General features: G+C 37.1%; 1 protein-coding gene across 5 annotated transcripts in view; it reads right to left on the bottom strand.

Annotated features, from left to right (window-relative positions):
- The window catches only part of GABRB2 (gamma-aminobutyric acid type A receptor subunit beta2), a 165,446-nt gene that overhangs the window by 10,888 nt on the left and 127,964 nt on the right, over nucleotides 1-26,594 (bottom strand). For 4 of the 5 annotated variants that reach the window (XM_062587241.1, XM_062587242.1, XM_062587244.1 and 1 more), the window contains 3 exons: nucleotides 12,580-12,717; nucleotides 11,233-11,385; nucleotides 9,892-10,136 (listed from right to left, as the gene is read on the bottom strand). In XM_062587241.1, coding sequence (XP_062443225.1) covers nucleotides 9,892-10,136; nucleotides 11,233-11,385; nucleotides 12,580-12,717 — 536 coding nt within the window. The remainder of the gene's footprint in view (nucleotides 1-9,891; nucleotides 10,137-11,232; nucleotides 11,386-12,579; nucleotides 12,718-26,594) is intronic. The other variant, XM_062587243.1, reaches the window with a different exon arrangement.

Below are 26,594 nucleotides of genomic sequence, written 5' to 3'. Positions count from 1 at the left end.
CACGACTGCGGGGGAGACCAGCAGCATGGCTGTTGGGCCTTGCTCAAAGACCGACAGAAGCAGGCTTAGGGCTGCGCAAGGCTTTGGGAGCGATGACAAATGCTGAATAAAACACTGGGGAGAAATCCAATTGTAAATTAATTCAGCAAAAAGACTCTTAGGATCAGACTTTCTAATGTCATTTTGGAAGTCACAGACAAATTTTCAGTGTGAAAAAAAAAGGGGGATGAATTTCTAATTTTTGACAATGAATTTCCAAATGAAATGTACTTATTATGAGTTCAGTGCTGGCTCTGAAGCCTGAAATACTGGGAGCTCCAATGCTACGGACTTTGCAGGACTGAGAGGTCTAATCTTGACTACATTAAAAAGAATAGTGTTCTGCTTTAAAATAATCAGAAAATCTGTAGAGTTTTTTTTTTCAGAATTAGAACATTCAAGCATGATTCACTTGTACATTGATAGTCTAATGTTTTGGGAAGAGGCTAACATTTTGTCACTCATTTAGAAATGAGTGACAAGAATGAAATAAATTTGTTGCCAAAAAATGGTTAGTCATTTCAGATTTATCTCTAAGTAAATCCCTGTGTATGCAATATACATTCAGTATCATAGCAAATTTTGTATTACATGTATGTCGTTTTGATGCATGCATTAATTCTACAGCAAATAAAAATTGAAATATTGTTTTCTTCCTGACATTTTGGAGGTCCTTTGTACTTGGAAATCTAAATTTTCTGAAGTTTGATTAGTTATAAGATGTTATAGTATTATATAACATATATAAATAATATAAATATATAGATAGGAGGAGGATTTCAGAACACATTTAAAATGAAGGAAAGATAATTTATTGGGAGACATGTTACTCTCCTAGTAGGTGCGTAACATATCTCTACTTACGTACATTGCATATATATAATTAAATAATAAATACGTGGCATATATATAACAGAACCTGACTGTAGAACAATATTTTGCTGTCATTCCGTGTTGAACAAAGTACATAGAGCACTTACTCTTTAGGAAAGCACTTTTTTTTTTTTTTTTTTTTTTTTTTTTTTAGGAAAGAATGTAAAATTACTTTATTTGGCAACAGTGTGCAGTTTGCTCCTGACACTCATACTTTCTATGGAAACAAGAGAAGAACTAGATTACTAACACGCAAATAGGCTAAGTGTTTTTGTAAAACATGACTATGTTCAATATTATAGAAGTTTCAGAAGATGCATTTCAAGAGGAGTGATCTGTTCACAGTTAAGAGAGCTGTTAATGAGACCGTGTGTGTGCACGCGTATTTTTATATTACGTACGAAGATATACTGTATATGCCTTATGATACAAAAAATCTAGAAGAAACAAAAGTCAAACTACTCTCTCCCACAACAGCCCTCTTCTAAACGGAATTGGGTTTTGAGATCTTCTCATCTGGCTATATTACCTTGTACTTTAGTTAGCAAGAGACCCTCCATGCAATAACCAAAACTAATATAAAGTCTTTTTCCTATCTAAAAGTGCTGTATGCTGGAAGGCCAACACCTTAGAATTCCACGTAGCAAAATGCAAGCTAAAATCTTCCATTTCTAAACACCTTTATTTCCAGTTACCTGCTGGAAACTTAGAATACTCCAAAAATAAATGGGCAGAAACTGGGCCAAACATAACATTACCTGAAGAAAATCATGTTGCTTTAGGCTGTGTGACCTTTACTGTTGCATCCTTCAGAGCAGCCCAGAAGCATTAAATTTACCAGAACGTTGAGTTCATTTTGAGGGCAAGAACATGAACTGGTATACAGGGCTTTTTATACATGGCTTAAAGATGCATTAAGTTTGTGGAGAAGGCTTGACAAGTAGGGAAGAAAACTAAATTCCAGTCTCTCGCACTTTTAAAAAGAGGAAGAGACATAAGAGAAGAAGATCTAGCCTTCTGTGTTTTAATATAACCCTATTTCATTTCAGACAGAGATAAATGACAGACAGTACCTAGAGAATAACATATATATTTCTATATTTGTTATATACATTTATATAGATACATATATAAAGATACATAAATACACACATGCACACACACACACACACACATATACACATGTGTATATATGTATAAAAAAATGCAGGCACAACCCTTCCCATATCCTAGCCTTTCTTCTAACTTATATGAGAAACTAACCCCCAGTGTCAGTATTTCTCATGTGTAGGGTTCTGGCAAAGCAGCTAGCATCCAAAAGACTGCGTAGCACATTGAATTCCCTGACAAATGTGGCTCTTCACAGCCCAGTTTTACTGTTTCATTAAATCTAATATACATGTATGCAATACGTTCTGCTCCTTCAAAAACATAAATTTGCCTTTTTGTGAAGTTTCTTATTTTTCCTAAATCTGAAGTAATAATATAAATTGCATTAATGCTTTCTTTGTTGCAACCCAAAGTTTGTTTGGTTCAGGGTCACAGCTGGATGGCTGGTTTCTAGATGGCTACAAAAGCAAAAGGGATAAAGTGCTATAAACAACCGGCGTGCGTGCATCCTGTTCTTACAGTAATTAAATGTGGCATTGCAAGGGACGCGGCTGCAGAGAGAAAACCTCACACACTTGACTTGACCTTTATTCCGATGTCAGTTGGAATATTACCATGGATCGCAGAAATAAATCACCTTCTGACTGCTTCTGCAAAACGCTCTAGGCTAAAACTGGAACTTCCTCAAATTTCCCTCGTATCAAACTCCCAGTTTCAGCAGCACAGTCAGAGGCTAGCGGGGCTCTCTGTGCCTTGCTAGTTGTTTCAGCTGCAGTTGCTCTGTGATAATGCAAGAATGTAAGTTTAGGAGAAAGGATTAGCTTTCACGATCCATGCCCACTCTCGTTACAGGTCTCTCGATAAGCCCCTGTGAGGGGAATACCCGCTGTCCCAGGCTTGGACTTGCTCCTCAAGCCACGTTAGCTGTGCTGCGAACAGGAGGGCAAAGCCCTGCCCAGGACCCGCGGGAAGAAAGCGTCCTTTGAGACGGGGACAGTGGCAGCACTGTTGAAAGCGCCAGCAACGCAGACCAGTGAGCGTCTGAGTTTTTACACGGAATTTTTGAGAGTTTCATGCTGCTGCTGCATTTTAACATGCTGTAAATTTTAATCACCTGAATCTGTACACACAGGCATTTTAGTATTTGTCTTTTCTCTAGAAGCTCTTACAGTCACGTCTATTTCCTCACTTGTGCTGCACACTAGAAGCACTTCTGCTGCTTAGGGTGAAAGGTGCAGCTCTGCCAAAGACATCAGTCTTGGGTACCTTCGCGTGAATCCCTCGTCCCTAGGAGGGCCAAATGCACGGTAGCTTCGGGCAGACAGGATCAAAGGTTGCTGTGCACTGGCCAGGCTGGAGACAAGCCCACACTAAATCACAGGTGAAGTAAGAGCTTTAGACAAGCCTAAGCTAACAAGCGCCGCTTTGGAGCAGGACATAGGAGCTCGGGCCTGGAGCCCTGTTAAGGCAACGTAGTCAGAAAGCTGGGAAGAGCCACCTTGTCCATTTGCAGCCCATCCAAAGCTATTGCAAGGTGGCCTGCAAAGGGCCACATGTATATGTCAACAGTTTTACATCGGCTGAAATAAAACATATTCCTCCGTATGGTTTCTCTCCTCTTTTTTGAAAGAGCCAGTTATAGATATGATAGCGGAAAAACTGAGGAAAAAAAAGGGGGGGGGGCTTTTCCACTTATTCACTGTTAAAGTGGTGAAAAGAAGCTAGGAAAGCTGCAACGAGCAGCCGCTGAGGGGAAATGGCAGGTGGCAAAGCCGTACCTGAGCTGGCTCCATGCCATTTCAGAGCACGCTGCTTCACTCCTCTGAAAACGAGAGACCAGAAGAAAACCATTCAGCCTCTCTGGTTAAAGCTGGGCTCTTGCTTGGTCAGAAAGCTGCCAGGAAAAACTAAATTCGTAGCTAACCCACCTTGAAGGGGAAGAAAGGTACAATGTTAAATACAGCTAAAGGGCAGATTAAGTTTTTATTTGCTCTTTCCGGGCCATCTTATCTCCTTTGGCAACTGTGTGCTAATTCAGATACAACAACAGTGGATCAGGAGGGCAGCAGTATATTTGTTTTAACTATCTTAGCTCCCTGAGCCCTACGTTAATTCTTCTAGAGAATATCTCTATTGTGATTCAAATTTATTAACATGTTTTTCAATCTCATTAATATATGAAATTCCCATGTTCTCTACTTGCTAGCCCAGTTTCTGATAGAAAAAGTTCATTAGGTTGATGGTTTCTCTTGGTTGTGACTTGGCACTGTGTAGCTGTAAGGCACTAACTTCCAGGCATGCTGACTTTGAATACCTTACATAATACAAAGCCTACTGAGTAAAGAATTACTCATTGTTTTAAAAATACATTCTTTTTTTTTTAAAAAAAAGTCTTTGCATTCAGAAAAACAACTCTTATCTAAACATGCAGAGGTTAGCAATGTCAGCTCACATTTATTTAAAAAAAACTTAGCTGAATAAATCTGTATAAACAGTTTAATGAAAGTGTTGCATAATATGCTGACATATTCCCCTCTTTTCCAGAGGGAAATTTCTGGATTAACACTCATACTAAGAACAGCGTGATAGTAATATTAGCAATAGAATTTTATTTATGATTCTTATGTCATCATGTACTTCAGGTATATAACCTGGATACTTACAGCATCCCTGTGCTTCAAAGTATGTTGGAAATTACTAGGTTTCAATTATTAATATAACTGCATACATTGCAAAACAACATTCAGTGATACATTCACAATTTGAACACACTTCTGTGCAGTGGCAAAATCAAATATATAACAAACTTAAAAAAACCTGGAAGAAGTGTTAATTTACAGTAACCACTTAAAACAACCATTCTAAAACTAATCTAATATAAAAAAATATAATTTTGAAACTATTTAAACACAGCCTAAAAAACATGCATGTTTCATTAAGGAAGTTATAGCACTAGAATTTGAAGGTAAGATACACCAAATTGTTACACCTCTGGTAGCACCTCTGTAAGGTCTGAAGTCTGGATTAAAAAAGCGCAAGCACCACCTCCTGTGGCTGGCTAATATCCTAGCAAGAAGCCACATTCATTTCCACATAAAGCCTGAGAAGGTGCTCCGTGCAGGGAGGGATCTGTAGCTTTTCTTTTAGCAAGAGCCTTGATGTAGGAACTGATAGCCACACTTGGGGCCAGTATCATCCTTCTGTTGCCTGACACTCTTCCAGTCTCTGGTACGTTGGAAGAGGACAGCACACCTCTGTTTTTCCATTATTATCACCCCTCATCAAACATACAGATGGCAAGACCCAGGAGGCATTAGCTTGTGGAGGAAGAGGACGTAAGTCAGGCTTCCATTCAACTCGGTATGTTTATCACGTTCTTTGCAGTGACAATTCTGATTGCCATTAAAATACCACATTGCCATAAAGGCAGTTTTCTAATCTATGCAGAATAATGAACACAAAGATATCATTGATTGTCCAAAGTATTTTCACCTTACTTAGACCTCCAGAAAAGTCAATAAATGTGTGTAGTAGTCTAGATCAAAGGGGTTAGAGCATCTGTGGAGAAAACAGCAATGAATCCAACAGACGTAACAAAAGCATACAGCAGGGTGGTTGGAAATTTAGTTACAGAGGGGAATACAGTGGAAAAGAAACAAGAGTCTGAGAGGTGATCAAACTGCAAATCCGGAACAACACAAAAAGATGCATCAAAACTTGATGCATCAGGCACATCAAAGACAGTAATCAGTATCAGCAAACCCATCCAAGCCTCCATTCCAAGATGACAGTACCAGCTTGTCAACCTTTATTTAAGAAAGGGGCAAAGCAAAATTATTAGATCTGACAATGTAATAGAAAATCCAAAAATTAAGCAAAAAAACACCTTCACTACTAAATTTTTGAAGAAACTTATGGGGAACAAATTGGTACTGAGAGAGCAATGAAACACTATTTATTTGAATTAGGACATAAAAGTTAAGCTAGATTCTTAAAATGGCTGGGGTCTACCTCAGAAATCCTTCTTAATTGTGCGGGCTCTACACTGAGATCCTGCTTAGACAAGTCACTTCCTTGAAGACAAAGCCAGGCTTCGTCTAGGAGGAAACTAGAAGGGTTGTATCACGGTAGCTTGGGCTTTTTTCTTCTTCCACCCCTAATGGAAGCATAAATCAGAATTACTATAACCTAGAAGGAAAAAAAACCTCACAGAGGCTTCCAGATCAAATCCTTCCAGAGAACATATTTATGTAATTACAGAATTAACAGATGAAAGGAAAGTTACGGTAAAGTAAAACCTTGGACACAGTGTCTTACGACAGGATGAGGATACAGTTACCTGTGGGAATAAGTTAGCTGAATGACACTGTGGAGCCAGAGGTTAGAATTTGGCCCCGTGCCTTTTTAGCATGTCTGCTAATCATCTGGGAGACACACGGGAAATGTACTGGATCACTGCATTGGTTTCAATGAATAGCGGGTGACTGTCAAACTCAGAAGAAGGCACAAAATGATATAAGAGTATTTCTTTTGCTATAAGGATGGCTTAGAAAAAAACTGTAACAAACTGAGCCTAAATAAAAGGTAGTATTAAATGTGCCCACAAATGAACAGAAGGATATTGATGAACTTTGGTATTACCATTGAAAATAAGGAAGTCCATAGAACAAAACACTTTATAACACCAGGTTAGAGTATATAAGCCATAGCTTATGACACATATTAGGTCCTCAAGTAGCAGAAATATAATACTCCCAAGTTTACTCATCTTTATGTGTACACCTGCAATACTGTGCCCTTCACTACAAAGAAAGAATCAAAAATTGGAGACTAGCAAGATAATAAAGATATCTGAAGAAATAATAGAATAGGCTTCAAAGAGAGAAGTCACAAAATGATGTGAATGCTATCTACAAATAACTGAGGGGTGTCTTGAAAAAGAAGAAAGCTCAGGTAAGATCCAAAAAAACACATACATGCCTTAGCATATGACACAAGTACAGCGTGAAATTTAACAAAAGGTTTGGCCACACTTCCCCTCTGGAATAGCTCAGGGGAAGCCCTGCAGCCAACCTGATGGTTTGCTGGGTGGAAAAAACAGGACATTCTCCTCCTGAGTCATCAAATTTCCAAGAAATTACATGGGATTCAGTGGATATCGTGGACATTCAAGAGCAGCTTCTGCTGTGCTTCTGTACTGGTCTTTTGGCTTTTAGGCTTTAAGGTATCTTCCGGATAGCATGGAGCAAAACCTGACAGGGCACCAGTGCCTCTGCCAGCCTTCAAATCTCTCCCTACTGCAGAGACTTCCACAGCACAAAGGAGCATGCATTAACTTCGACCTTGATTTTACAAGTAGCTGTGAATGGAAGCACTAATCAGCATTTCTCTTCTCCCCATCCCCTGCTGTTCTGAAAAGCTGTAAGAGGGCGTGTGAAAAACTGGTGTTAAGGTCTGTGGTAGCCTACTACAGATATGCTGGCCCATAACATCTAAGCAAAGATACTACACTGCAGGCAGCAGTTCTAGTAACTATTCATCCTCCTCTTCAGCAGACTGTCAATGTTGAATATAGTAACAGCTGTATAGAGGAAATTTTGATCCTCATGTTTTGAGGTTTATTTCTTACAGCACTAATATTTTCTCACATAGTATCTGAAGCTACAAGCATAATTTCACAGTATTCCATGTAGCAATATAAAAGGAATTTAGTAATCTCACAAAGGGCTACACGTTTAGTAAAATCAGTTCATCAGTGTTGGATCTAATTAAGGATGGAATGTAAGTTAGGTCCTATTCCTAATGAAAACCTGTATCTGAACCAAATTCTGCAATTATGACCCATTTCTGGCTCTTATGCATGAAAACAGTTATATAATATTTGCCCCCCTTCATAGATAAAATAGTCACATCCATTAAACGAATCTGTTTTCTCACTGTAAGTCAAAGAGCATGAGTCAGTTCCTTTCCTCATTCCCAAAGCAGTCTATAGGCAGGACGATGTTCTCTGATCACTCTTTTCTGATCCTCTCCTATTTGATTCACTATATATTGCTTAAGGGATTGCGAACCTGATTATCAGATCAGACCACATCTGGATTCCGGAGCAGAACTGATGAACCTTATGAACCACGCTGGCCTGCTATATTATGTTGGGCAAAAGGCTCAACATTAAAAAAACAAATAATGTAAATTTATTCCTAGTATATTCCATATTAATTCTGTGATCTGGTGAGCTGCAGCAGCAGACACAGGAATTAATTTACTCTTCTTACTGGATTAGACTGGTACACTACTTAGTGCTTTCAAATTCTAGTTTTAAATTATTAACAAAATAGCCAATTTGGTACTAGACTAGTTATTCCATTAAATGGCTGATAGAGCTATTGTATGAATAAGTATGCAGAGAATATCACAAGTGAAACAGTATTACAAAAATATACCCAACTAGAGGCTCCGATGACACACTGACACTTACAGACCTCAAACTTTCCATTGATGTCAGTGCAAAGATCTTAAGTAAATGCAGATCTAGTCCCACAAAATAACTTCTAGGATTTCTAAGTGAATAGCTCTGTCTAAAGTAAAAAAAAAAACAAAAAAAAAACAAACAACAAAAAAAACTTTTTAAAATATAACTTGGACAAATTAAATAAAATCTTGAAATATATTTACATTGTTGAAGAATCACCAATAAAAAAATTTTGCTTTTAAATTAGAGTTTTTATGGACATTAGAATCATAAAAGGTGAATGAGCTCATCTATGATACTATATCATCAAAATTAAACTCATCACTCCGCATTTACCTTTGTTCATTAAAACACTCTTCTCTCAAATTAAAAGAAAAAAACAAATTAGTGAATGCATGAGATCCAAGTCAAGAAAATATAATCCCTTAGTTTAAAAGACTATAAACTCCATAAACTGTAAAATTATAACTGTTTTATGCTATCAACTGGTAATGAAATTTTTTGTTGTTCCTGCCTCTGTCCATAGGCACACAACATCAGTGCAGAAATTTTGAACAAACAATGAGAAATTCCACCACCGGAGCTGTATGAAACTTACGTTTTCACTCACAAAAAAGCACTTTTTGTTTGTTTGTTTGTTTTAGATATTTTAGATACTGCTTTTGTTTTATTTAAACCTTGGTGTATCATGCTGAATTGAGACTTTGAGAAGCTTCCCTTACCAAAGAAAAAAAAAAGTTCAGAATTTAACTTCATTTAACTTTGTATTTTTGCATGTGTGAAAGTTTATACATTTCACACTGAGAAAAATTTTAGCATTCAGCCCAGATTTGCCACTGTGTGAAATACATCCAAAATAGTCAAAGTGAAAAACGACAAGTGCTTTACGATAAGTGCTTCATTTTCATTAACAGACACTACTTCCAAAAGCATTCATCTTGGCATTTCCTGCCTCAACTCTCTATCCCAAGGGGACCATTTTCAGACTCAGAATTAAGTGCATAGAAGGTTGATGCTTTAACTGTAGGCAGTTTCTCATTCATTCAACAATATTCTGGGCTGTTATATGTTGAAAATATGAAAACTTTTCAAATTTGAGACATCTCCTTAGCAAATATTTCTTATCCAGGTCATCTGGATAGAAGGTTCATGAAGTAGGTTAGAGTTATGTTCCATACAGCTCTTGCCAGAATATCAGCTATAGCCATCATTTTGGATTTGTTCCTTACAGACAGGTTAGACATATTTAACTCTACATTCTGACTGAGAAAACAAAATCATAATAATTCCAACTCCATTTTCAACAAGAAATTACATTCTAAAGCTCTATCTGGCAGAAGTCAAAGTCTGCTTTGGCCACCATGCAAGCCTAAAAATATATCCTTGCTTCAATTTACCTTATTGACATCCATTCGCAACTTCTCGTTGTTGGCACTGGCAGCTTTCTCTGCTGCTTTCTTTTGACGCTGGGGTCCCCTGCCAAAGAAGATGTAGTTGACCAAGGCATACTCCAGCAGAGCCATGAAAACGAAGACAAAACATCCCATGAGGTACATGTCAATGGCTTTCACATATGGAATTTTGGGAAGCGTTTCTCGAAGATGGGTGTTAATGGTTGTCATTGTGAGCACAGTTGTGATTCCTGGAAAAAGATTGACAATTCTATTGATCAAATTCGTGTTAATTTTCTAGCATTACAGCTTGTAATATTCAAATGCTAGTCTTGAAAAAGTTCTAGTTTTTCTGGTGGAAAAAAAAAAATCTCACCTCTGTTCCTATTCCCCCCTCTCTTTTTTTTTTTGTACAGCAAAAAATTGTACCCATAATATATTGTGTTCAACCAAACAGACAGCAGTTGCATCCTACAAGTAAACTTGCTAACTGGTTAACTGCAACCTTTTCTAAGGGTCTCTGTTATAAATTACCAGCCTAGAGTCACTGTATCTTGCTTTCCTCCAGCACTTTTACACTGTCTTCAGGCCTGAAGGAAAATGCTACATAAAAAGGCCTGGTAGAATTCAACTGTATATTATAAAGCCAAAAAATGTAAAATTCTCAACCGTGTCTTCTATGGTGATTTATGCATTTTATCCATATTAAAGATGCACTTGCAGAAACTGGACTGATTTATGCAAAGTTTGGCAATAGATACTTATATTTATTTTTGTAACATGCTTGGATCCTCTGATGAGGGGCAGAATATAAACAAACACACATGAGATTAGTGATGAAATATAAAATAGCACTCTAGAGATTAATTAGAGAAATGGTTTTGCTTTTAAAATGTAAGATAACAGAATGGAAAGAAAAATCTCTATTTATATTTAAGGCAAAATTAGTTATACAACCGTAGTAAAACTTTATTTAATTCATACCTGAAAGGAAAAGTAATTTATATTCCACACTACAGTGCTGAATGTGTATTCTGGACTGCCATGAGCAAAAGCAAAGTAAATGCATTCTCTTTAGATGAAGAACAAGCAATAAAACAACAACAGAACAATTAGGCTAATTCTGGTTACAATGATTATACAGTTAGCTAATTCAGACATGAAATCACTTTAATTTTTATTTAAATTGTGATGATTTAAATGCTGATTCAAATAGTACAAAGCTTAACAAGCTAGACATAAAAAGATCTAACATCTATTTTTCAAATCATGCACTATCTACTATGCCAGAAGCAAGAAAAAGCACTGAGCTAACACACGCTGCATGAGATGTGTAAAAATGCCTACCTAAAGCAACTCTTGCAGCTGAAGCATCATAATTAATCCAGAAAGAAACCCAGGACAGGATAGTGATCAGAATAGAAGGCATGTAGGTCTGCAGGATGAAGTAACCAATGTTTCTCTTAAGTTTAAAGCTGAGAGACAGCCTTGGGTAGGCACCTAAAAGAGAATATTTGGTATGGCCATAATTTATTTGTATAAAGCCTGAAAACATTCTCCTGTCATTTCAGTTTTATTGTTTCATGTAGCACAGAGCAAATAGAATTGAAAGATCCAGTATAATCAAGCACAGAATTTCTAATAAGAACTAGAACTAAATGGTGTTTTATTCTAAGGGTACAAGGCTGCTGCTATATCCACATCTGCTGATAATCATAGTATTCCATGATCCACAGTCAAAATATTCATATGCTTCAGAACATCAAAGCATACAAATGCTTCTTCCTTTGCAAGCTGTGGTACAGCTATGGTGCACCTCCTCCTCTAGCCTCCTCTTCAGGCAACGCAACACTTCCCCTTCGGCACAGGACAGGAGAAATATTTTGGAGTATGGAAACAGAAGCCTAGCAATGACTATGTATTCAAGTCCCATTTCTGCTTGATTTTGAGGAATCTGGGCTGCACAATCCTTATATATTCCCCCCTCCAAAGACAGGAGGGCTGTAGCTAGAAGGTGAATTTTGGGGTCTTTTTAAATTCTGAACAAAACTAGCAGCTTTCTAGAGTAAGAAGAGAACATCAAATAGTAATATCCCAACTTTTTTCTCTGTTGTATGATTCAATGTGTTGCTGAAAGGTTCTAGCTGGGTTTTTGTTTGCTTATGTTTTTAAAGAAATTCTATCTCATTTTCCACTCCTCCCATAGCACCTTCTCAGCTTTCAGAAAGTCATATGCTTGCTAGCACACACAGTTACAAATCCTGCTGAACCAGGGTTTGAAAGCTTGTGGAGTGAAGGTAGAACAATTAACCTGAAACCTCCACAGCTTGGCACAACCAACATCTGGAAATAGTAAAAGAAAGATTTCCTATAAGTTGTGTTATTTCTTGTTGGAATTAGGGCACTGAAGTGCACAGCTGGTTTAATCAGTTTTCATAAGAAAACAGAAAATACAGCATATTTGACTGGGCCTTAACCTGCCAGTCTATTGTATCCTGTTCATATGTTAATGAGTGATGCCTTATATACAGTGCAAGCTGTAAGAAAAATTACTCCCTTGAAAATTCACAGTTGCTGCTCTAATTTATTCCTGTTTCTGAAATTCTTGCTCAGATCCTGCATTGCACATTGAGGATTAACCCATTTCTAAAACTCTTCCCAGTGAGTTCCCTGTTTAACTTCCCCTCCACAAACCTGTAGAGAAAACAACATTCTTGGTGATAAGCTTGTAGTCTACAATGGAGAACTGTGGCAGTTCGATCTTTGTCACTCCTGTAACTGCATTATCACCCCCACGCCAGTAAAATTCAATGTCATCCGTTGTATAGCCGTCTATAAAAACAGAAGCAAAGAGTGAAGATGCCTATCATGTCATGTACAACGTCCAGTGAATTCATTCAGAAAACAAATTTAAATGTATTTTTAAAAATAAAATTAATAAAATTAATAACATAATAGATATGTGCACAGGGACTCACATAATTCAAATATTTCACATGGCAATTCTTGTTTTATATATAGTTTTTAAACATATAAATATACATAAAGCAAATTTTTAAAATAAAATTAAGATTACCCAAATTCCTTATGTAAATAGCAGCTTTACTTGCAGCTTAAGGTGACTGCTGATCCCACAGCTGGATAAAGAGCGTGGGCTGGTGGCAATTTCTGCACCTAGGCGGTACTGGGCTGTTTACAGAAATACAAGCAGCCCACCGAGAGGCATGCAAGAGCCTCACTGCTCTCTTGTGCACCATGACCAGCATAAGAAAGAGGATAAAGTAATACAGGTAATACATAAGTTCAGTGCACAGTATCTTATGATATTTGCTTTGTATGCAAGGTAGTTCATAATCAGTCTATCTTTGAGAAGGACACAGACTTTTTAAAGATGATTTTACTTATAAAATAGGGTCACTTTCTCTGAAAAGGTTTGAATGCAATAGAAAATGGTCACACTTAGTGAGGCACTCATGAAAAGCACCTTACCCAACGCTGCAAAACAAAAGGTCCTTATCATGCAAGGGCCATCACTCAGGAAGGAAAGAAACAAAAACAAAACACAACAACAAACTGTAACAATCACAGAGTCCTAAAGCATATTATTTCATGCATATGAAATAAGAATCTGGGTTCTCCAACTAGCAGTCAAGCTAAGTTGCATACACTGCAGTTGGACTACAGGGCTGATCAGGGGACAACAGAAATAAACCTGCTAGAGAAACAGGAAATAAAAGATTCATGAAGTTTGGTAGCAGATTAGAATTTTTTTGCTGCTGAAAATCAAAAATAGAAAGAATCCTGTAAGAGAATTATGATTATCTACAATCTTCTAGGGAATATGCATAATGAAACTTGAAATATGTTTTGAGCTTGCTTTTAAACTCTAACTATAGATACAAAAAACAAAAGTAAATACCAGTTTAGAGTGTTTGAACATGACTTGATTTCAAGGAATAATGCAGAATAATACAGATTGTACATTTTGTGATTGAATTTATAAAACTGTTCACATGCTCTGTTATTGTTGAAAATCAAAGTATAATCCAAGTGCACAGGAGCAGCAGAAGGTAAACACGAGTGAAGAGAAGAACCCAGTAACATGTCAGAACACAGAAATTACCACAACATTCTATTCAACACAGTAAATTCTAACGCATTTTCATGGTTGATTTCAATTTTGTCCGTAAGTCTGAGGGAGGCAAACAAGAACATTTTCATGCATCAGAGCTGTCTCATTCATAAGGGACAGATTTTGAATAGATTGTCAGAATCAAGAATTCAAGGTGGAACCAGCTCTTCTTTCAAAGTCATGACACTAGCAGCAGGACAGAAAAGAGAAACAGATTTTTAGAAATTTTTTTTGTGAAATATATTCTTTGGTAAACTGTATTTCCCCCAAAAGTCAATTAGCTCAGACTGATGACCTCAACTAAAGCAAAAAAAAAAAAAAAAAAGGCCTGTATCTTTTAAGTAAGCTTCAACAGTTAAGAAAGAAATATATCTGCAGTGCAGAACATGATATACATATGACTTATCCAGAACTCTACAAAGAGTTTAAATTCAAGTCAAGGAATGATATAAATCAACGGTTGCTGATTTGTTTCAGGTCGTGCTCTCTCTCTTTTTTCATCAAGAATAGAATTAACAAAGGAATAGCTGAACATTATTTGGACTAATAACTTCACATCAATTATAGCTTCCCTTCTCTGTTCAGACGTTGCCATCAACAAAATTAAATTCCTCTATACTGGATTTGTATGAAACAGATCTCATGAACATCATAATCTTTTGCATCTCTTGTATATGACATTTTCAGAACCTAAAACATGATAGATCTAAAAAGGAGCCAAGATTATTGCAGATTCTGTCAGCAGAGTGCCTGTCCTTTGCAACCAAAAACACATTAGCTGCAATTCCACAATCCTGATGCATGGGCAGAAATTCTGCCTGAACATGAGGGGGAATTTCTTCACTGTAAGAGTGATGGAGCACTGGCACAGGTTGTCCAGAGAGGTTGTGGAGTCTCCTTCTCTGGAGATATTCAAGGCCCGCCTGGCTGCAACCCTGTCCAACATGCTCTAGGTGACCCTGCTGAGCGGGGAGGTTGGACTAGATGATCTCCAGAGGTCCCTTCCAACCTTACTGATTCTATGATTCTATGATTCTTAACACACCCTGTTACCTGACAAAGTACATTCAACCCATATTTTAGCCATCAGAAAGTATTACTTTCAAAGCTGGCTTTTGAAGAACAACACGTAGTTGAACTCTCACTTTTAATTGACTGCAACTTTGGAGATACAAACCTTTACCACCCTACATGAAAGTGTATCAGACAATACCTACACTCCAAGATTATTGAAGTGTTATTTATCAACAGTATGCTGTATTTAAATATAAGAATAGTCTTAGCACAATGATTTCCTGAGGCTAAGCAAGGCATTCTTAGTTCAGCCAAGACTTGTTAGAACTGATTTGGAATTGTTTTACAGTATATGTTAAATGATTTTTTAAAAAAAAAGAGAAAAAGAAAAAAAAAAGAGCCAAGTTACAGACTTACACAGGAGATGGGAATTGTTTTGTTCTCTTGAGGAAATAATGTATCTCACTGCTTAATTATGATTTTCTCAAACTACCTAATTTCAAGAGAACCTTCCTCTCTATCTCTCTTTTCTTCGGTTAACCTTGCTCTATTTCCTCAATAATCTAAAGATAACAAAAGATACATGAAGGCAGAGTGTGCAATACTTTAGAAGTTTCTTCCCTTCAGAAATGGTCTGAAATACTGAGACATTTCTAAGTCTTGGACACTAAGAAATGAAGGAGTACTTGTTCTTTACCATATTTGCATGTGTAATTGAGATTGCCATAGTTTCTGAACAGAGTTGACTCGAATGGAGAAACAGGATTTTGTCATCTTTAACTTAGATGTTTTATCTCTATTATTTCTCATGGCGAGTTTATACCATATTTTGGCTCAGCTAATGATATAGCTTGGTAGCTCCTCACCTCAGTGGACCATGGGTGCAGATGTCTCAGCCTGCTATCTCAGTCCCCTGGCTCTCCAGTAAGTACCTGCACTAGGCACGTTCCAGCTGATGGGCTCGCCCTTACAAACCACCTGAACCCACTAGTAACAAAAGCCACTGTAATTTTCCCAATTAGTATATGGAAAGAAGTTCTCTGACCTTGCTTTGGCAAACACAGGGCCAATGGCCAAGCAGCTGCTTGACAAGAACAGAAATTATGGTTAATACGGGATAATAACAAGGTCTTTTTTCTCTCAGCAGGATTTTTAAATACTGCTAGGTCTGCTTCATTTGCTTGTAAAAAGGTACTTTTCCAGGAAGATACATGGATGGAGTTCACTAATGATGGTGTTCATGACAAGACAGGCTCAGTTCAGTACAACATCTAAAGGGGACAGAGCCGTTTCATGTGTGTCTGAAGCACAAATTCCTCACTCTGTGCAGTAAGTTTTCTGGTCATTTTTGCACCGGTTGCACGGCATCAGGAATGTGGGCATGTTCTGCAGACCTAGAATGGATGAGGTTGTCATGGTGCCTTTTACTTTTCTGGTCACAATTCCATCTCCAGAAAAGAGGCAACAGCTTAATGACGTATTTCCTTCTCTATCACCATTTTGTATCTGCTGGTCTCATTCAAGGCTTTCAGAGATAAAAAATAAAATAAAATAATACTAAATGAATAAACTGGTTGATCTTGAGCTGTAATAGCAATTATATTTTATGAGAAATAAAACAGCATCCTGTGAAAGTTTGAAAAGAATAATAACCCATATCTTGGTGTGAGGGTTGACTCTTAGTTTGTAGATACTGTTTAGTTTTGCTGATACTGTATCTCAAACCTACCGTACTAATTCCAACAGTAAATTCCAGATTATAAGACCATTTACTGACCACTGTACAAGTAATCAAGAATATATTTTGAGGTAATTCAATTATTAAGCTTTATAACACTAATAATTTTTCTATCTTCCTTTCTGTCAAAAATAACATGCTAAAATGAAAATAAATTCTTTTTATGTACATAAGAGAAAAATTACTTAAAAAGCCCACCTGGCTGTTTCTGAACATCTGTTAGGAGATCTTTTCTGCCTGGCTGCCTTCCCACTGTTTAGTCCTGAACCTTCTCATCACACGGGCATTCACGGGGAGCTGCAGGATTTACCTTCCAGTTAAACGTCCTCGCCCTCCTCCTCTGCCTCCAAGGATGAGAGATCTCATTAAGCTGCTCCCTGTATTCTTGTGGCCTTAATAGTCAGCACGTAACCACAGCTACTTCCTGAGCACAGCTCAACTCCTTTGAAAATGTCACCCAAAAGTTCAAACCAAGGATTCCAAAATAGGCAGCTCCGGGCTGCTGCGGGGAGACCACGCAGAACCGCCTGTGGCCTGCACCGGAGAAACGGTATCCTGAGGTTTGACGCTGAATGACGAGATTGGTTAGTGGGTATCGATAAGAAAAGTGTTAGGAAATATCTTCAAACTTTCATTAAAATACCCTTCTCTCCTTCCAAAAAACCCATTCATTCCATAACACGGGGAAGGAGAGGAAGGAAATATTACAGTGATCTGCAAATGAATGCCATTGTGTACTGCTAAAGTACCCAAAGATAACTGGGGATAAGTCTAGTATCTGCAGAACATCTGCCAGAAAAGAGAATGGGCCTAGTCATGTCTCTAGTGGATGTTTTACAGATATTAAATTCTAATTACCTGTTGCTATAATAAACCTTGTCTGCAGGTATTTGGGCCTCAAAATATCTCTATTTACAAGTTAAAATTATTTAAACACCAAACAATTTCAAAGAGTAATAGGCAGAAAGAATCAGCAATAGCCCTTAAGAAAAAGACAGAATTAATAAATGCAAGATCAATATTTTAAATGATCTGATTACATCAGCAATGAAGAGTATGAAGTCCAAAATTCCTCAAGTAATTTTGTACAAGAATCCAATTTTCACAAACAAACAACCGCCCTACTATTTGTTTTAGACTGTAAAAGAGCTGTTGCTTTACTATATATTAAATTATATGTAGCTCTGCTACCAGGCAGAGAATCTGATTGATTGCTTTTTCCTAAATCATTTATATATCATCAGCAGCATGATTTACTTCACATTCACAAAGTTCAATTTCTCATTTCTGCCATGCATCACACACCGCCAGTCAACCGAATCAATACATTGTCCTGGAAATATGGGGCCAATCCTGAGAGAAGCAAGGCATTCTCAGCTCCCATTAACGTGGACAGGGAGTTTATCACTGCCTGGGCTTCAAGGAATGACAGACGGCGAAGCATTGAAGAAGAAAAACAAAGAACTAGTAGCACCTAAAATAAAAATTGCTTCATACAGAAACTACAAAAAGCCCAGAAAACAAGCCCATTGGATTTTTTTACAATCTATTTAAGAAGTTATTTAAGATACACTCTGTTCGGAGAAGCTGAAATTCTGAAATTCTTTAAATCAAACCAGCCTAAAACAAAAGCTGTAAGTTCATCATCTAAATGATGATGAACTTGATGGTGAAGCAACCCACAAAACAGTTATAAGAAACATCACACAATGAAATAAGTCAACTTTTCTAAGAAACAAAGGATTCCTCAGTAGGATTTATTAATTTATTATCTCACAGGGCTTTTGTTTGTACAGCATAGAATTCAATACAATACATTGAGGACGGTTGGCTATATTTTAGATTTATGTGTAGATATACACACATGCCTCAAAACAGCGTGCCCACTATATACAAATTCAGGTAGTCTGTAGTTTATTATTAGTACCACGGCAGCAACTGGAGACTAGAGATGAGACATTTGTTGATGTAACAGAGATGTAATTCCTTCTCCAAGAGCTTAAAAATGAGAAAATAATGACATAAGCAGACAACACTGAAAGTTTGGCCAAAATAGAGAGAGAATTCAGAGGCCATGAATTAACCGTATTGAGCTCTGAGCCAGCAGCACATTGCCTGAGCCTGGCTGGAAGAGCGTTGAGGAACAGACACATTTGCTCAGGATCATTTCCAAGCAAAAACAGCGGCTTCAGCACTAACAATGAGGCAAAAGGACTCTGCTGGGAAGCGACTTAATCCCAGCTTTATCCGCTCAAGTTTATTGAAGAAACTGTCCCTCTAGTCCCATCTTTTATGAGTCATTCTGGGCAGCACTAGCGTCGGAGCACGATGAAGCCCAGTAAGGCCCCTCAGATGCTTTTGCCCAGCAGCTCTGAAGTCTCAGGGAGAGCTGGCATTGCACAATCTTTTTGATCACCTAAGGTATCTATCTTTTACTCAACAACACAAAACACCTCAAAACACAGGTTAAAATAGAATCTGGAATGAAATACTATTACAATGCAACCAGTATGCCTGGGGTTACCTGTTACAAGAAGAACAGCGTATGTTCTGTGGAGAATTAGATAGAGGCATTGTATGCACTTTTTTTTTTTTTTTTTTTTTTTTTAATAACAAAGTGACTTTAACCTATACAAAAAAATATATGGACTCATAAGGAGGGAAAGAGTACCAAGCTATTTAATGACTCATATCCCTGCAGTTATTGATTGGATTTTGCTTGCCTAGCCATTCACAATATAATAGTTTCCCAAAATAAAATGGAGAGAACTGATGGATGACATTATACATATCAGACTGAAACTTATACCTACCAGATTTAATATTTTGATTAATAATTTAGAAAGTTTTCTGTGGCCTATCAGGCCTATCAGACTAATTCAGAAACTTGACATCTACAGGCTCTTTACCATGAGATGAATGAACTATAGGAAGAACAAATAAATGATTAATCCTATTTATAACACAGATCATAGTACACATTTAATTGTGATATCTGTACATTTTATTTGTTTTTTTAGAGAGCAGACCATCAACATTTCATCTTTCAAGAAACTTCTTCAGTAACTTTGCATTTGCACAGAAGCATGGAGGGAGCTAAATTTCACAGTAAAACAATAGCAGAACATTCTGAAGTTCTGAAACCTCTCAGAATACATAAACTTGGTTCTCTGCACAACTTCCTCTTTCACCATCTATTGGTTCTTTCAAAAACATAGCTAGAAAGAGCAAGTTCAAAGTCTTTCTTTGAGGCTGCAGAGTTTTCAAACACAGCACAAGTCACCGTACACTGAAATCATCGGGGTGATATGGTGGGGAGAAGGTAAGTCAGATTTTGTGCATAGCTGAACACCTCTGGCATTGGAGAACATGGAAAAAGCACATCATAGTTTTTTCTCTCTCCTATTTTTCACCCCCAAATATAATATTCAGCCTTTCTACATAAAACATTAACATTCTTTTTACATTTCACTTCAAAGACTTTTTCCCTTAGGGCTCTGAAGATCTGGACACCAAAGAGGATGTACAATTTTCTGACTACAGTGAAACTCTGAAACTCAATTGATTTTTAGATTAAATTGGTAACATTATCAAAAAAAAATCTTCAAGTTATGCAAATTGTTCTTGGGGAGTGTGGGGGTGGTGAGACAGAAGGGAAGAAGGAAATGTGACGCCATAATCACTGGAGGGTAGTAAATAGCTATTAAAAAAAAACTAGTTTGATGGACAAGTGAAATAACAGAATTGCTTCCAGGCCTCAGAGTGGATCTTTCACAGAGTCAGCATACCATAACCACGTTTATTTTTCATGTAGGTTCTCCAGGCCTGATTCTTGCTCAGGGTAAGCCTGGTGTATGTTATGAAATAGGTGTCCTGGTGCAACCCTTTTCATCTTCCATATTTTTTTGTTTTCTGTGATACTCACCTGTACTTTTTAGGCAGTTGCTGTAAAGTGCCTTCAAAAGTAAATTTCCATTGCTAAAATATTTTTAAGAAAAGCTTCTAGCTGCTCAAAACTACCTATTTCTTGTCCTTGAAAAATACTGTGCCATAAAGTGCCATATGGTGGCCCTTTCTTCAGAGCTATCTTGGATAACTACATAGCTCAACATGACTTCTTATATCTTCAAGTGGTTTGTTTTGCTTTGTTTTCCTGATGGTTGTTTTCTTTGTGTAGCTTGGAGACACATCCTAAACCTGGGGAAGCATGCCACAGGTTCATCTTTCTTCTTCTTCCTATCTTTGCCACTACTCATTTTTCCTTGGTGTTTTCTGCAGACCAAGTGCTATGCATACACATTAAGCATATCCCAGAATATTGTAATGAATAATACAACTGGTCCAGTTGTATTTAAATGTCTAAAGTTTAGGGATTTCCACCATTATTCAAATTACATTTCTAATCTGTGTATGCAAACAAGAAATGTTAGGTAACTATGCATGTTTTATACAGTACCTAAAAATAGCCTATCCTATAGTTTTGCCAGTGTTTATATCTTCTAAATGATTTACTTTATCTAGCAGAGAACCAAGTCTGCTCTTCTTCTGAGGGTGTTTACAAAAATATGTCATTTTTTGCAATGATTGAGTCTGGATAATTTTTGAAGATTTTACTGTTGCATGGATAACGCCAGAAAAAGGCCATATGAACAAAACATGGTAGTGACTGTTGCTGATAAAAAAAGTAGAGCTAAACATACCTTTTTTTTTTCCTCACCTCCACAAATAGATGGAAATAATAGAATAATTAGAAAGGAAAATAAAAAGGTCCCTCTTTCTGTAAACTTCAAAAAGCAGATTTATATATGTTACAGTTCTGTGATAAAGCTTCAGATCATTTAATTTCCTGTTGAATCTACCACATTAAAAATTCATTCCTAAACACACAGTTAACTTTATCAAACACAGGACAGATATGTAAGAGACTTCTAAATAAGGAAAAGAAAGCTTGCTTTTGTATTTTCACTACATTAAATGCTACTTTCATATATTTGTAATTAAAAGTAGACTATTGTGGAACAATGAGAAACTGAACATTAACTAGCTACTACTAAAGTAACAGTATTTTCTCAAAACTCAATTTGATTATCAGCTATGCAGAAGAACTAAGAAAAGTGCATTTACTTTTCCTAAGAGTAGATTTTCAAAAATGCAGTAGATTATCCTCACAGCTGTACATTGTAATTATGTCAATCTTTTTTGAGGGAAGCAACATTTAGACAGAAATAATAAATTAATATTTAAAAGTGAACTTCAGCTGATGTAAATATGATAAAAATGAATACATCAGTTCTTAAAGTGATTTGTTTCAACTCCATTAAATCACAAAATGAACATATCCATTTTGAAAAGACAAGTGCAATCACGTATAAGCAGCCAATAGGCTCTTTTTCCCGGAGTAATCTACAAAGGGAAAATACATGTTTATTATGTTCCAAGACTCAAGAAAACGCCTCTGCCTCATTCGTAACCATTCCTTCCACACTTAGGTCAATGAAATCAAGCTAAAGCCAAACAAAGAGAATAAGTATCTTCTATATCAGGCTTTGCCATCAAAACTGCTTACAGAAAAATAATGCTCGTTTCACCCAGCTTCATAAGAAACTAGAAGCATCTCTCCATTGAGCTGAACTGTGGTATGCATTCTGAAGGACCAATTTAACTGCTAATCTAAGAAACCTATTTTAGTAACTCCTTGCTGAAGAGGTTATCAACCTTCTATAATCTAAATAAGGATTTGAAGAAGTAATGTCTCTTATTGGATTAGCTGATATAATTTGAGAAGCGGACAATCCTTTGGGAGTTGAATACACTCTTTAAGTTTTAGGTCATTATAGTTATGAAAAACATGCAATTCAAACACCTATTTCATAATAGAGATATCTATCTTAGTAATAAAAGGAAATGTTATATTAGTAGGCCCATACCAGTATTTCAAATTGTGTCACCTTCACATTCTCATGTTCCCCCCTCCCCCCCCAAAAAAAAAAGAAAAAGAAAACCAGCAAAAAGACTCCTTAAAATACCAGAATAGGGCCACACTACTAATTTCTTCAAGAAAATAATAGCACCATTCAAATATCATCAATTTTGGATAAACTTGGGTTATATCTATTTTCAACATTTTTAATCTTCTAGCAATTTTATTTTTACAATTTACTTCTTAGTCTTCAAAAGGACCAGTCCTAGTTCATTCCACCTTCAGTTTTTCAAATTACCAATTGCCTGTATCATCTCTGGGTTCTCTTGTAGAAAATTAATGTCTAAAGATTGTCCTTGGAAACAAAACCATTTGCAAGACTAATGCACACACAAAAAGACAGAATCAGAAGCCTAAATGCATCTAGGGTACACAGAATATAATACCTCTAAAGATGAGCCGAGTGTCTTCAGTACTCCAAATAACTTAAGAAATAAGAAAACAGTTAAAATTTCTAAAGTCATATCCCATTCACTTTTTTCTTTCTTCCAACAGCAAGTGCACAGCAACTTGCCTTAAAGCAAAAAATATGAAGATAATTAAAGATAAATACAAGTTAGCTGAAACTTTAAAACTGTTTCTGAATGCCAAAATGCTACCCAATGCCTTCTTCCATACCCCAGACCTTTCAGCGTAAAAAGGATGCTAATCAAATGCACATACTTAATATATAAGGCAAAAACTTCACCAAACAAAACTCAGTAAATGAATCATTTACCCCATATATACTGATTAGATCATTCTACAAAGTCTGTAATTAAACAGGTGGACAAGAGTTCTGTTCCAGTACAACACCTTGACTGAATTTCTGCAGCATTCTGTCATTTCCTAAGAAACTGAATATTAAACAAGTACAGCATAACCCCCCCCAAAAAAAACAAAACAAAACACACTTGACATTTTCTACAATATATTTTTCATATAGTACCTATCTAGAGTATATTTTTTGTATGACTAGCCCACATCAATTGGATGAATTTATTGAGCATCCTGTGGGCAAAATTACCAATAATAAGTAAGTCACAATTGTGTTTGGATGGGTGGAAGAAAGCTGCAAATATTTAAGGCAGTAAATACCGTCATCTTGGTCCTGCACTACTATACTGCCCTTTCTGTTCTGCTGATGGTACGTTTCCTTAGTCAAAACAATTTTGTGGATACTGCACAGTTTTGAAGGCCTTCTGGTATCTTGAACCTAGTTAGGCTTTTTCAGCTTCTGCTTAGTCTTCACTAAGTTAGATGTTTCCTGTGTTATGCATGTACACATCTGAGCAAAATAATTTGGCAGTCAGTATCTAGTACTGTTATCTTTTTGCATGATATTAAAGATTCAAGATGATTTTGCAGTATCTCCCCTTTCAGAGAATTCCCCAAAAGGTTCCAGAGCCTAGAAATTCCCTGAAAGACTCTGGACTGGTGACAAATCTAGACCAAGATCCAGGTGTGTGTCTTCCTGGAAGGGTTCTAGAGTGCTGAAATTCCTGGAAAGGGTCCAGACTGGGAAATTCTTGGAAAGGTTCCACTCATGTTGACAAGTCTAGAATCATTCTAGATTAGGCTCATTCTAGATTAGCGAGCCTAAGCTGGTGATTCTAGAACCATTCTAGCCTTGTGCATTCTAGATCTGGAAAAAGGTCTTCCAGATCATGGAATTCTTAGAGAGGATCTAGATGGGGGAATTCTTGGAAGTGTTCTGGCTCGATGAGTTTAGAGACACTCTTGATTGCTGAGTCTAGAACTGTTCTAGACTTTCAGATCTAGAACCATTCTAGACTCATCTGTCTAGTGCAGTTCTGGGTCCACTGTCCATTCCAAGACTGAGCCTTCCTGAAAAGTATTCTGTCTCTGGGGAATCCCAGAAGTCTTTTAGAGCAGACAGGACCCTGGAAATGCCTAGAGGTGTTCTAGATGCAAAGCTTCTGAGAAGGGTTTAGAAAAGTTTTACTCTGGAGACCCTAGCACACACCAGGAATTCCTAGACAGAGTCTAGAGCAAAGTTGTCCTAGGAAAGGCTCCAGATCCAGGCATCCCCGGAAAACACCAGGAATTCTCAGGAAGATGGCCACAGTGGCAGCGGCTGAGCAGCACTGCCTCAGCAAGCCCTTTGCAGATGCTGGGACTGAAGCCAGAGTGGCAGGGTGAGAAGGTCCGTGGCAGGTACAGAAGATCAGCTGCTCAATTTCCTGTCTCACACAGACACCCCTGCAGCATGGCCCCATCATTCCCTCACTCCTCTCTTGCAGGGGATCTGGGCAGCCAGAGGCAAGTGCTGGCCATGGGGACTCCTGGCCCAGTTGTTCAGAACTGAGGACTCCCACGGCAGCTGTCCAGCACCAAGCACAGCCAGGGTGTCATCTCAGCTGGGGCCTCATGGTGCTTTGGGATTAATTAGCAGAACTTACAGAGCAACGCACTAACGAGTGGAGTTTGGCTGAGAGTGAGGAGGGAACCATATAAACTGAATTTCTCAACTATATGCCAAAGAGATCAGTTCTGAAGATTGATGGAAAAGTCATAAGAAACCAATTAATAAAAAAATTTTGCATAGACTATTTCTATCTTTGAAAATAGTGATAAGCAACTGGCTTCTACTCCCAGAGCAAGTCTTTTTTTCAGAAACAGAACGCTCATAATAAAACTTGCATCCACACAGTGGGTGCAAGTGACAAATTGTCTTCTCTTCTCACCACTGGTTATGGATAAAGATCACATGGTGGGGAACAGATACCTACAACTGCTGCACTCCCCGTTGATTTCATCATTGCAACCAGTATTCACGGTCATGTTCTGTGCTGATCTCGGCATTTTTATTTCATTTGGATCCATTCACTTTAAATCTATGTAACAGAAAACTCACGTCCAAAAAATACGTATTCTCTGAAAAAAAAGAAGGGGCTCAAACACTAAATGTTGTTTTCTAACAGGTAAGTAGATCACTCAAGTTTTTTTTTTTAGTTGACACTTCAGTAAAAATCCATATATTTTGGACTTTGGCCCTTTTATGAAATGACTTAGTCATTTCAAAACGGCAAATATAAGTTGTAGGTCTATTCAAGTAGAAGAATCATTTAAACATCCTACATAATCTGAATTTTTCATATATTACATTACAATAAAATATTTGCTCTTGATATCACAACCCCCTATCAGCCTACAATTTGAACACTAATTTACGTTAAAACTGAGAGAAAAAAGAACATCTGTCAAGATTAACATATTATTTGTAAAATTGCATTAATACTCCACTCTGCTTAATTATTCCCTACCTATATTAAAAATCCAAGGCTGTAAGGAGAAAAATGTAATTTGTAGAAGAAAGCCCTGCTATCTGGTGCCTGTGTCATTTGTTCAATTTAGTAAAATATTTTTTCATTAAGATATGTTACCTTGCAATGGTGCATGATGCAGTGTTCTGAGATATTCTGTCACTACCTGCAGCACACAGGACATTATAATATCTAAAAAATTTCTACTTTAAAGCAAAGCTTTGGTTATGAAAGAATAGGAACACTGCTCTGTCCAAAAAAAAAAAAAATGTTAAAAATGCTAAAAATTGTTACTGAGAGGAGTTAGACAACATTAGAACATTAAGAAATAAGCCATATTACACATGTAGAATTAAGGTTGGTTTTGGACACTTAACTATGAGTTTGTAAAAATCAATTTTCTTTTACTAATGAGTATATTACAACGAATGCTCTTTCTAAAGTAGTCCATCTGTATAAATTTGGAAACTTTTTCTTAATATAATTTCCTTCCCAGATAAGTAATCTGTCTTCCAAAAGGTTTTTCAAGGATAATTACATGTATCCTTGCTGTGGAGAACTATTTATTCAGTACCATGT

Source organism: Rhea pennata, chromosome 14 (assembly GCF_028389875.1).
Source record: "Rhea pennata isolate bPtePen1 chromosome 14, bPtePen1.pri, whole genome shotgun sequence".
Classification (NCBI taxonomy): Eukaryota; Metazoa; Chordata; class Aves; order Rheiformes; family Rheidae; genus Rhea; species Rhea pennata.
Note: the sequence above shows the minus strand (reverse complement) of the source record. Positions and strands in the feature narration are given on the sequence as shown.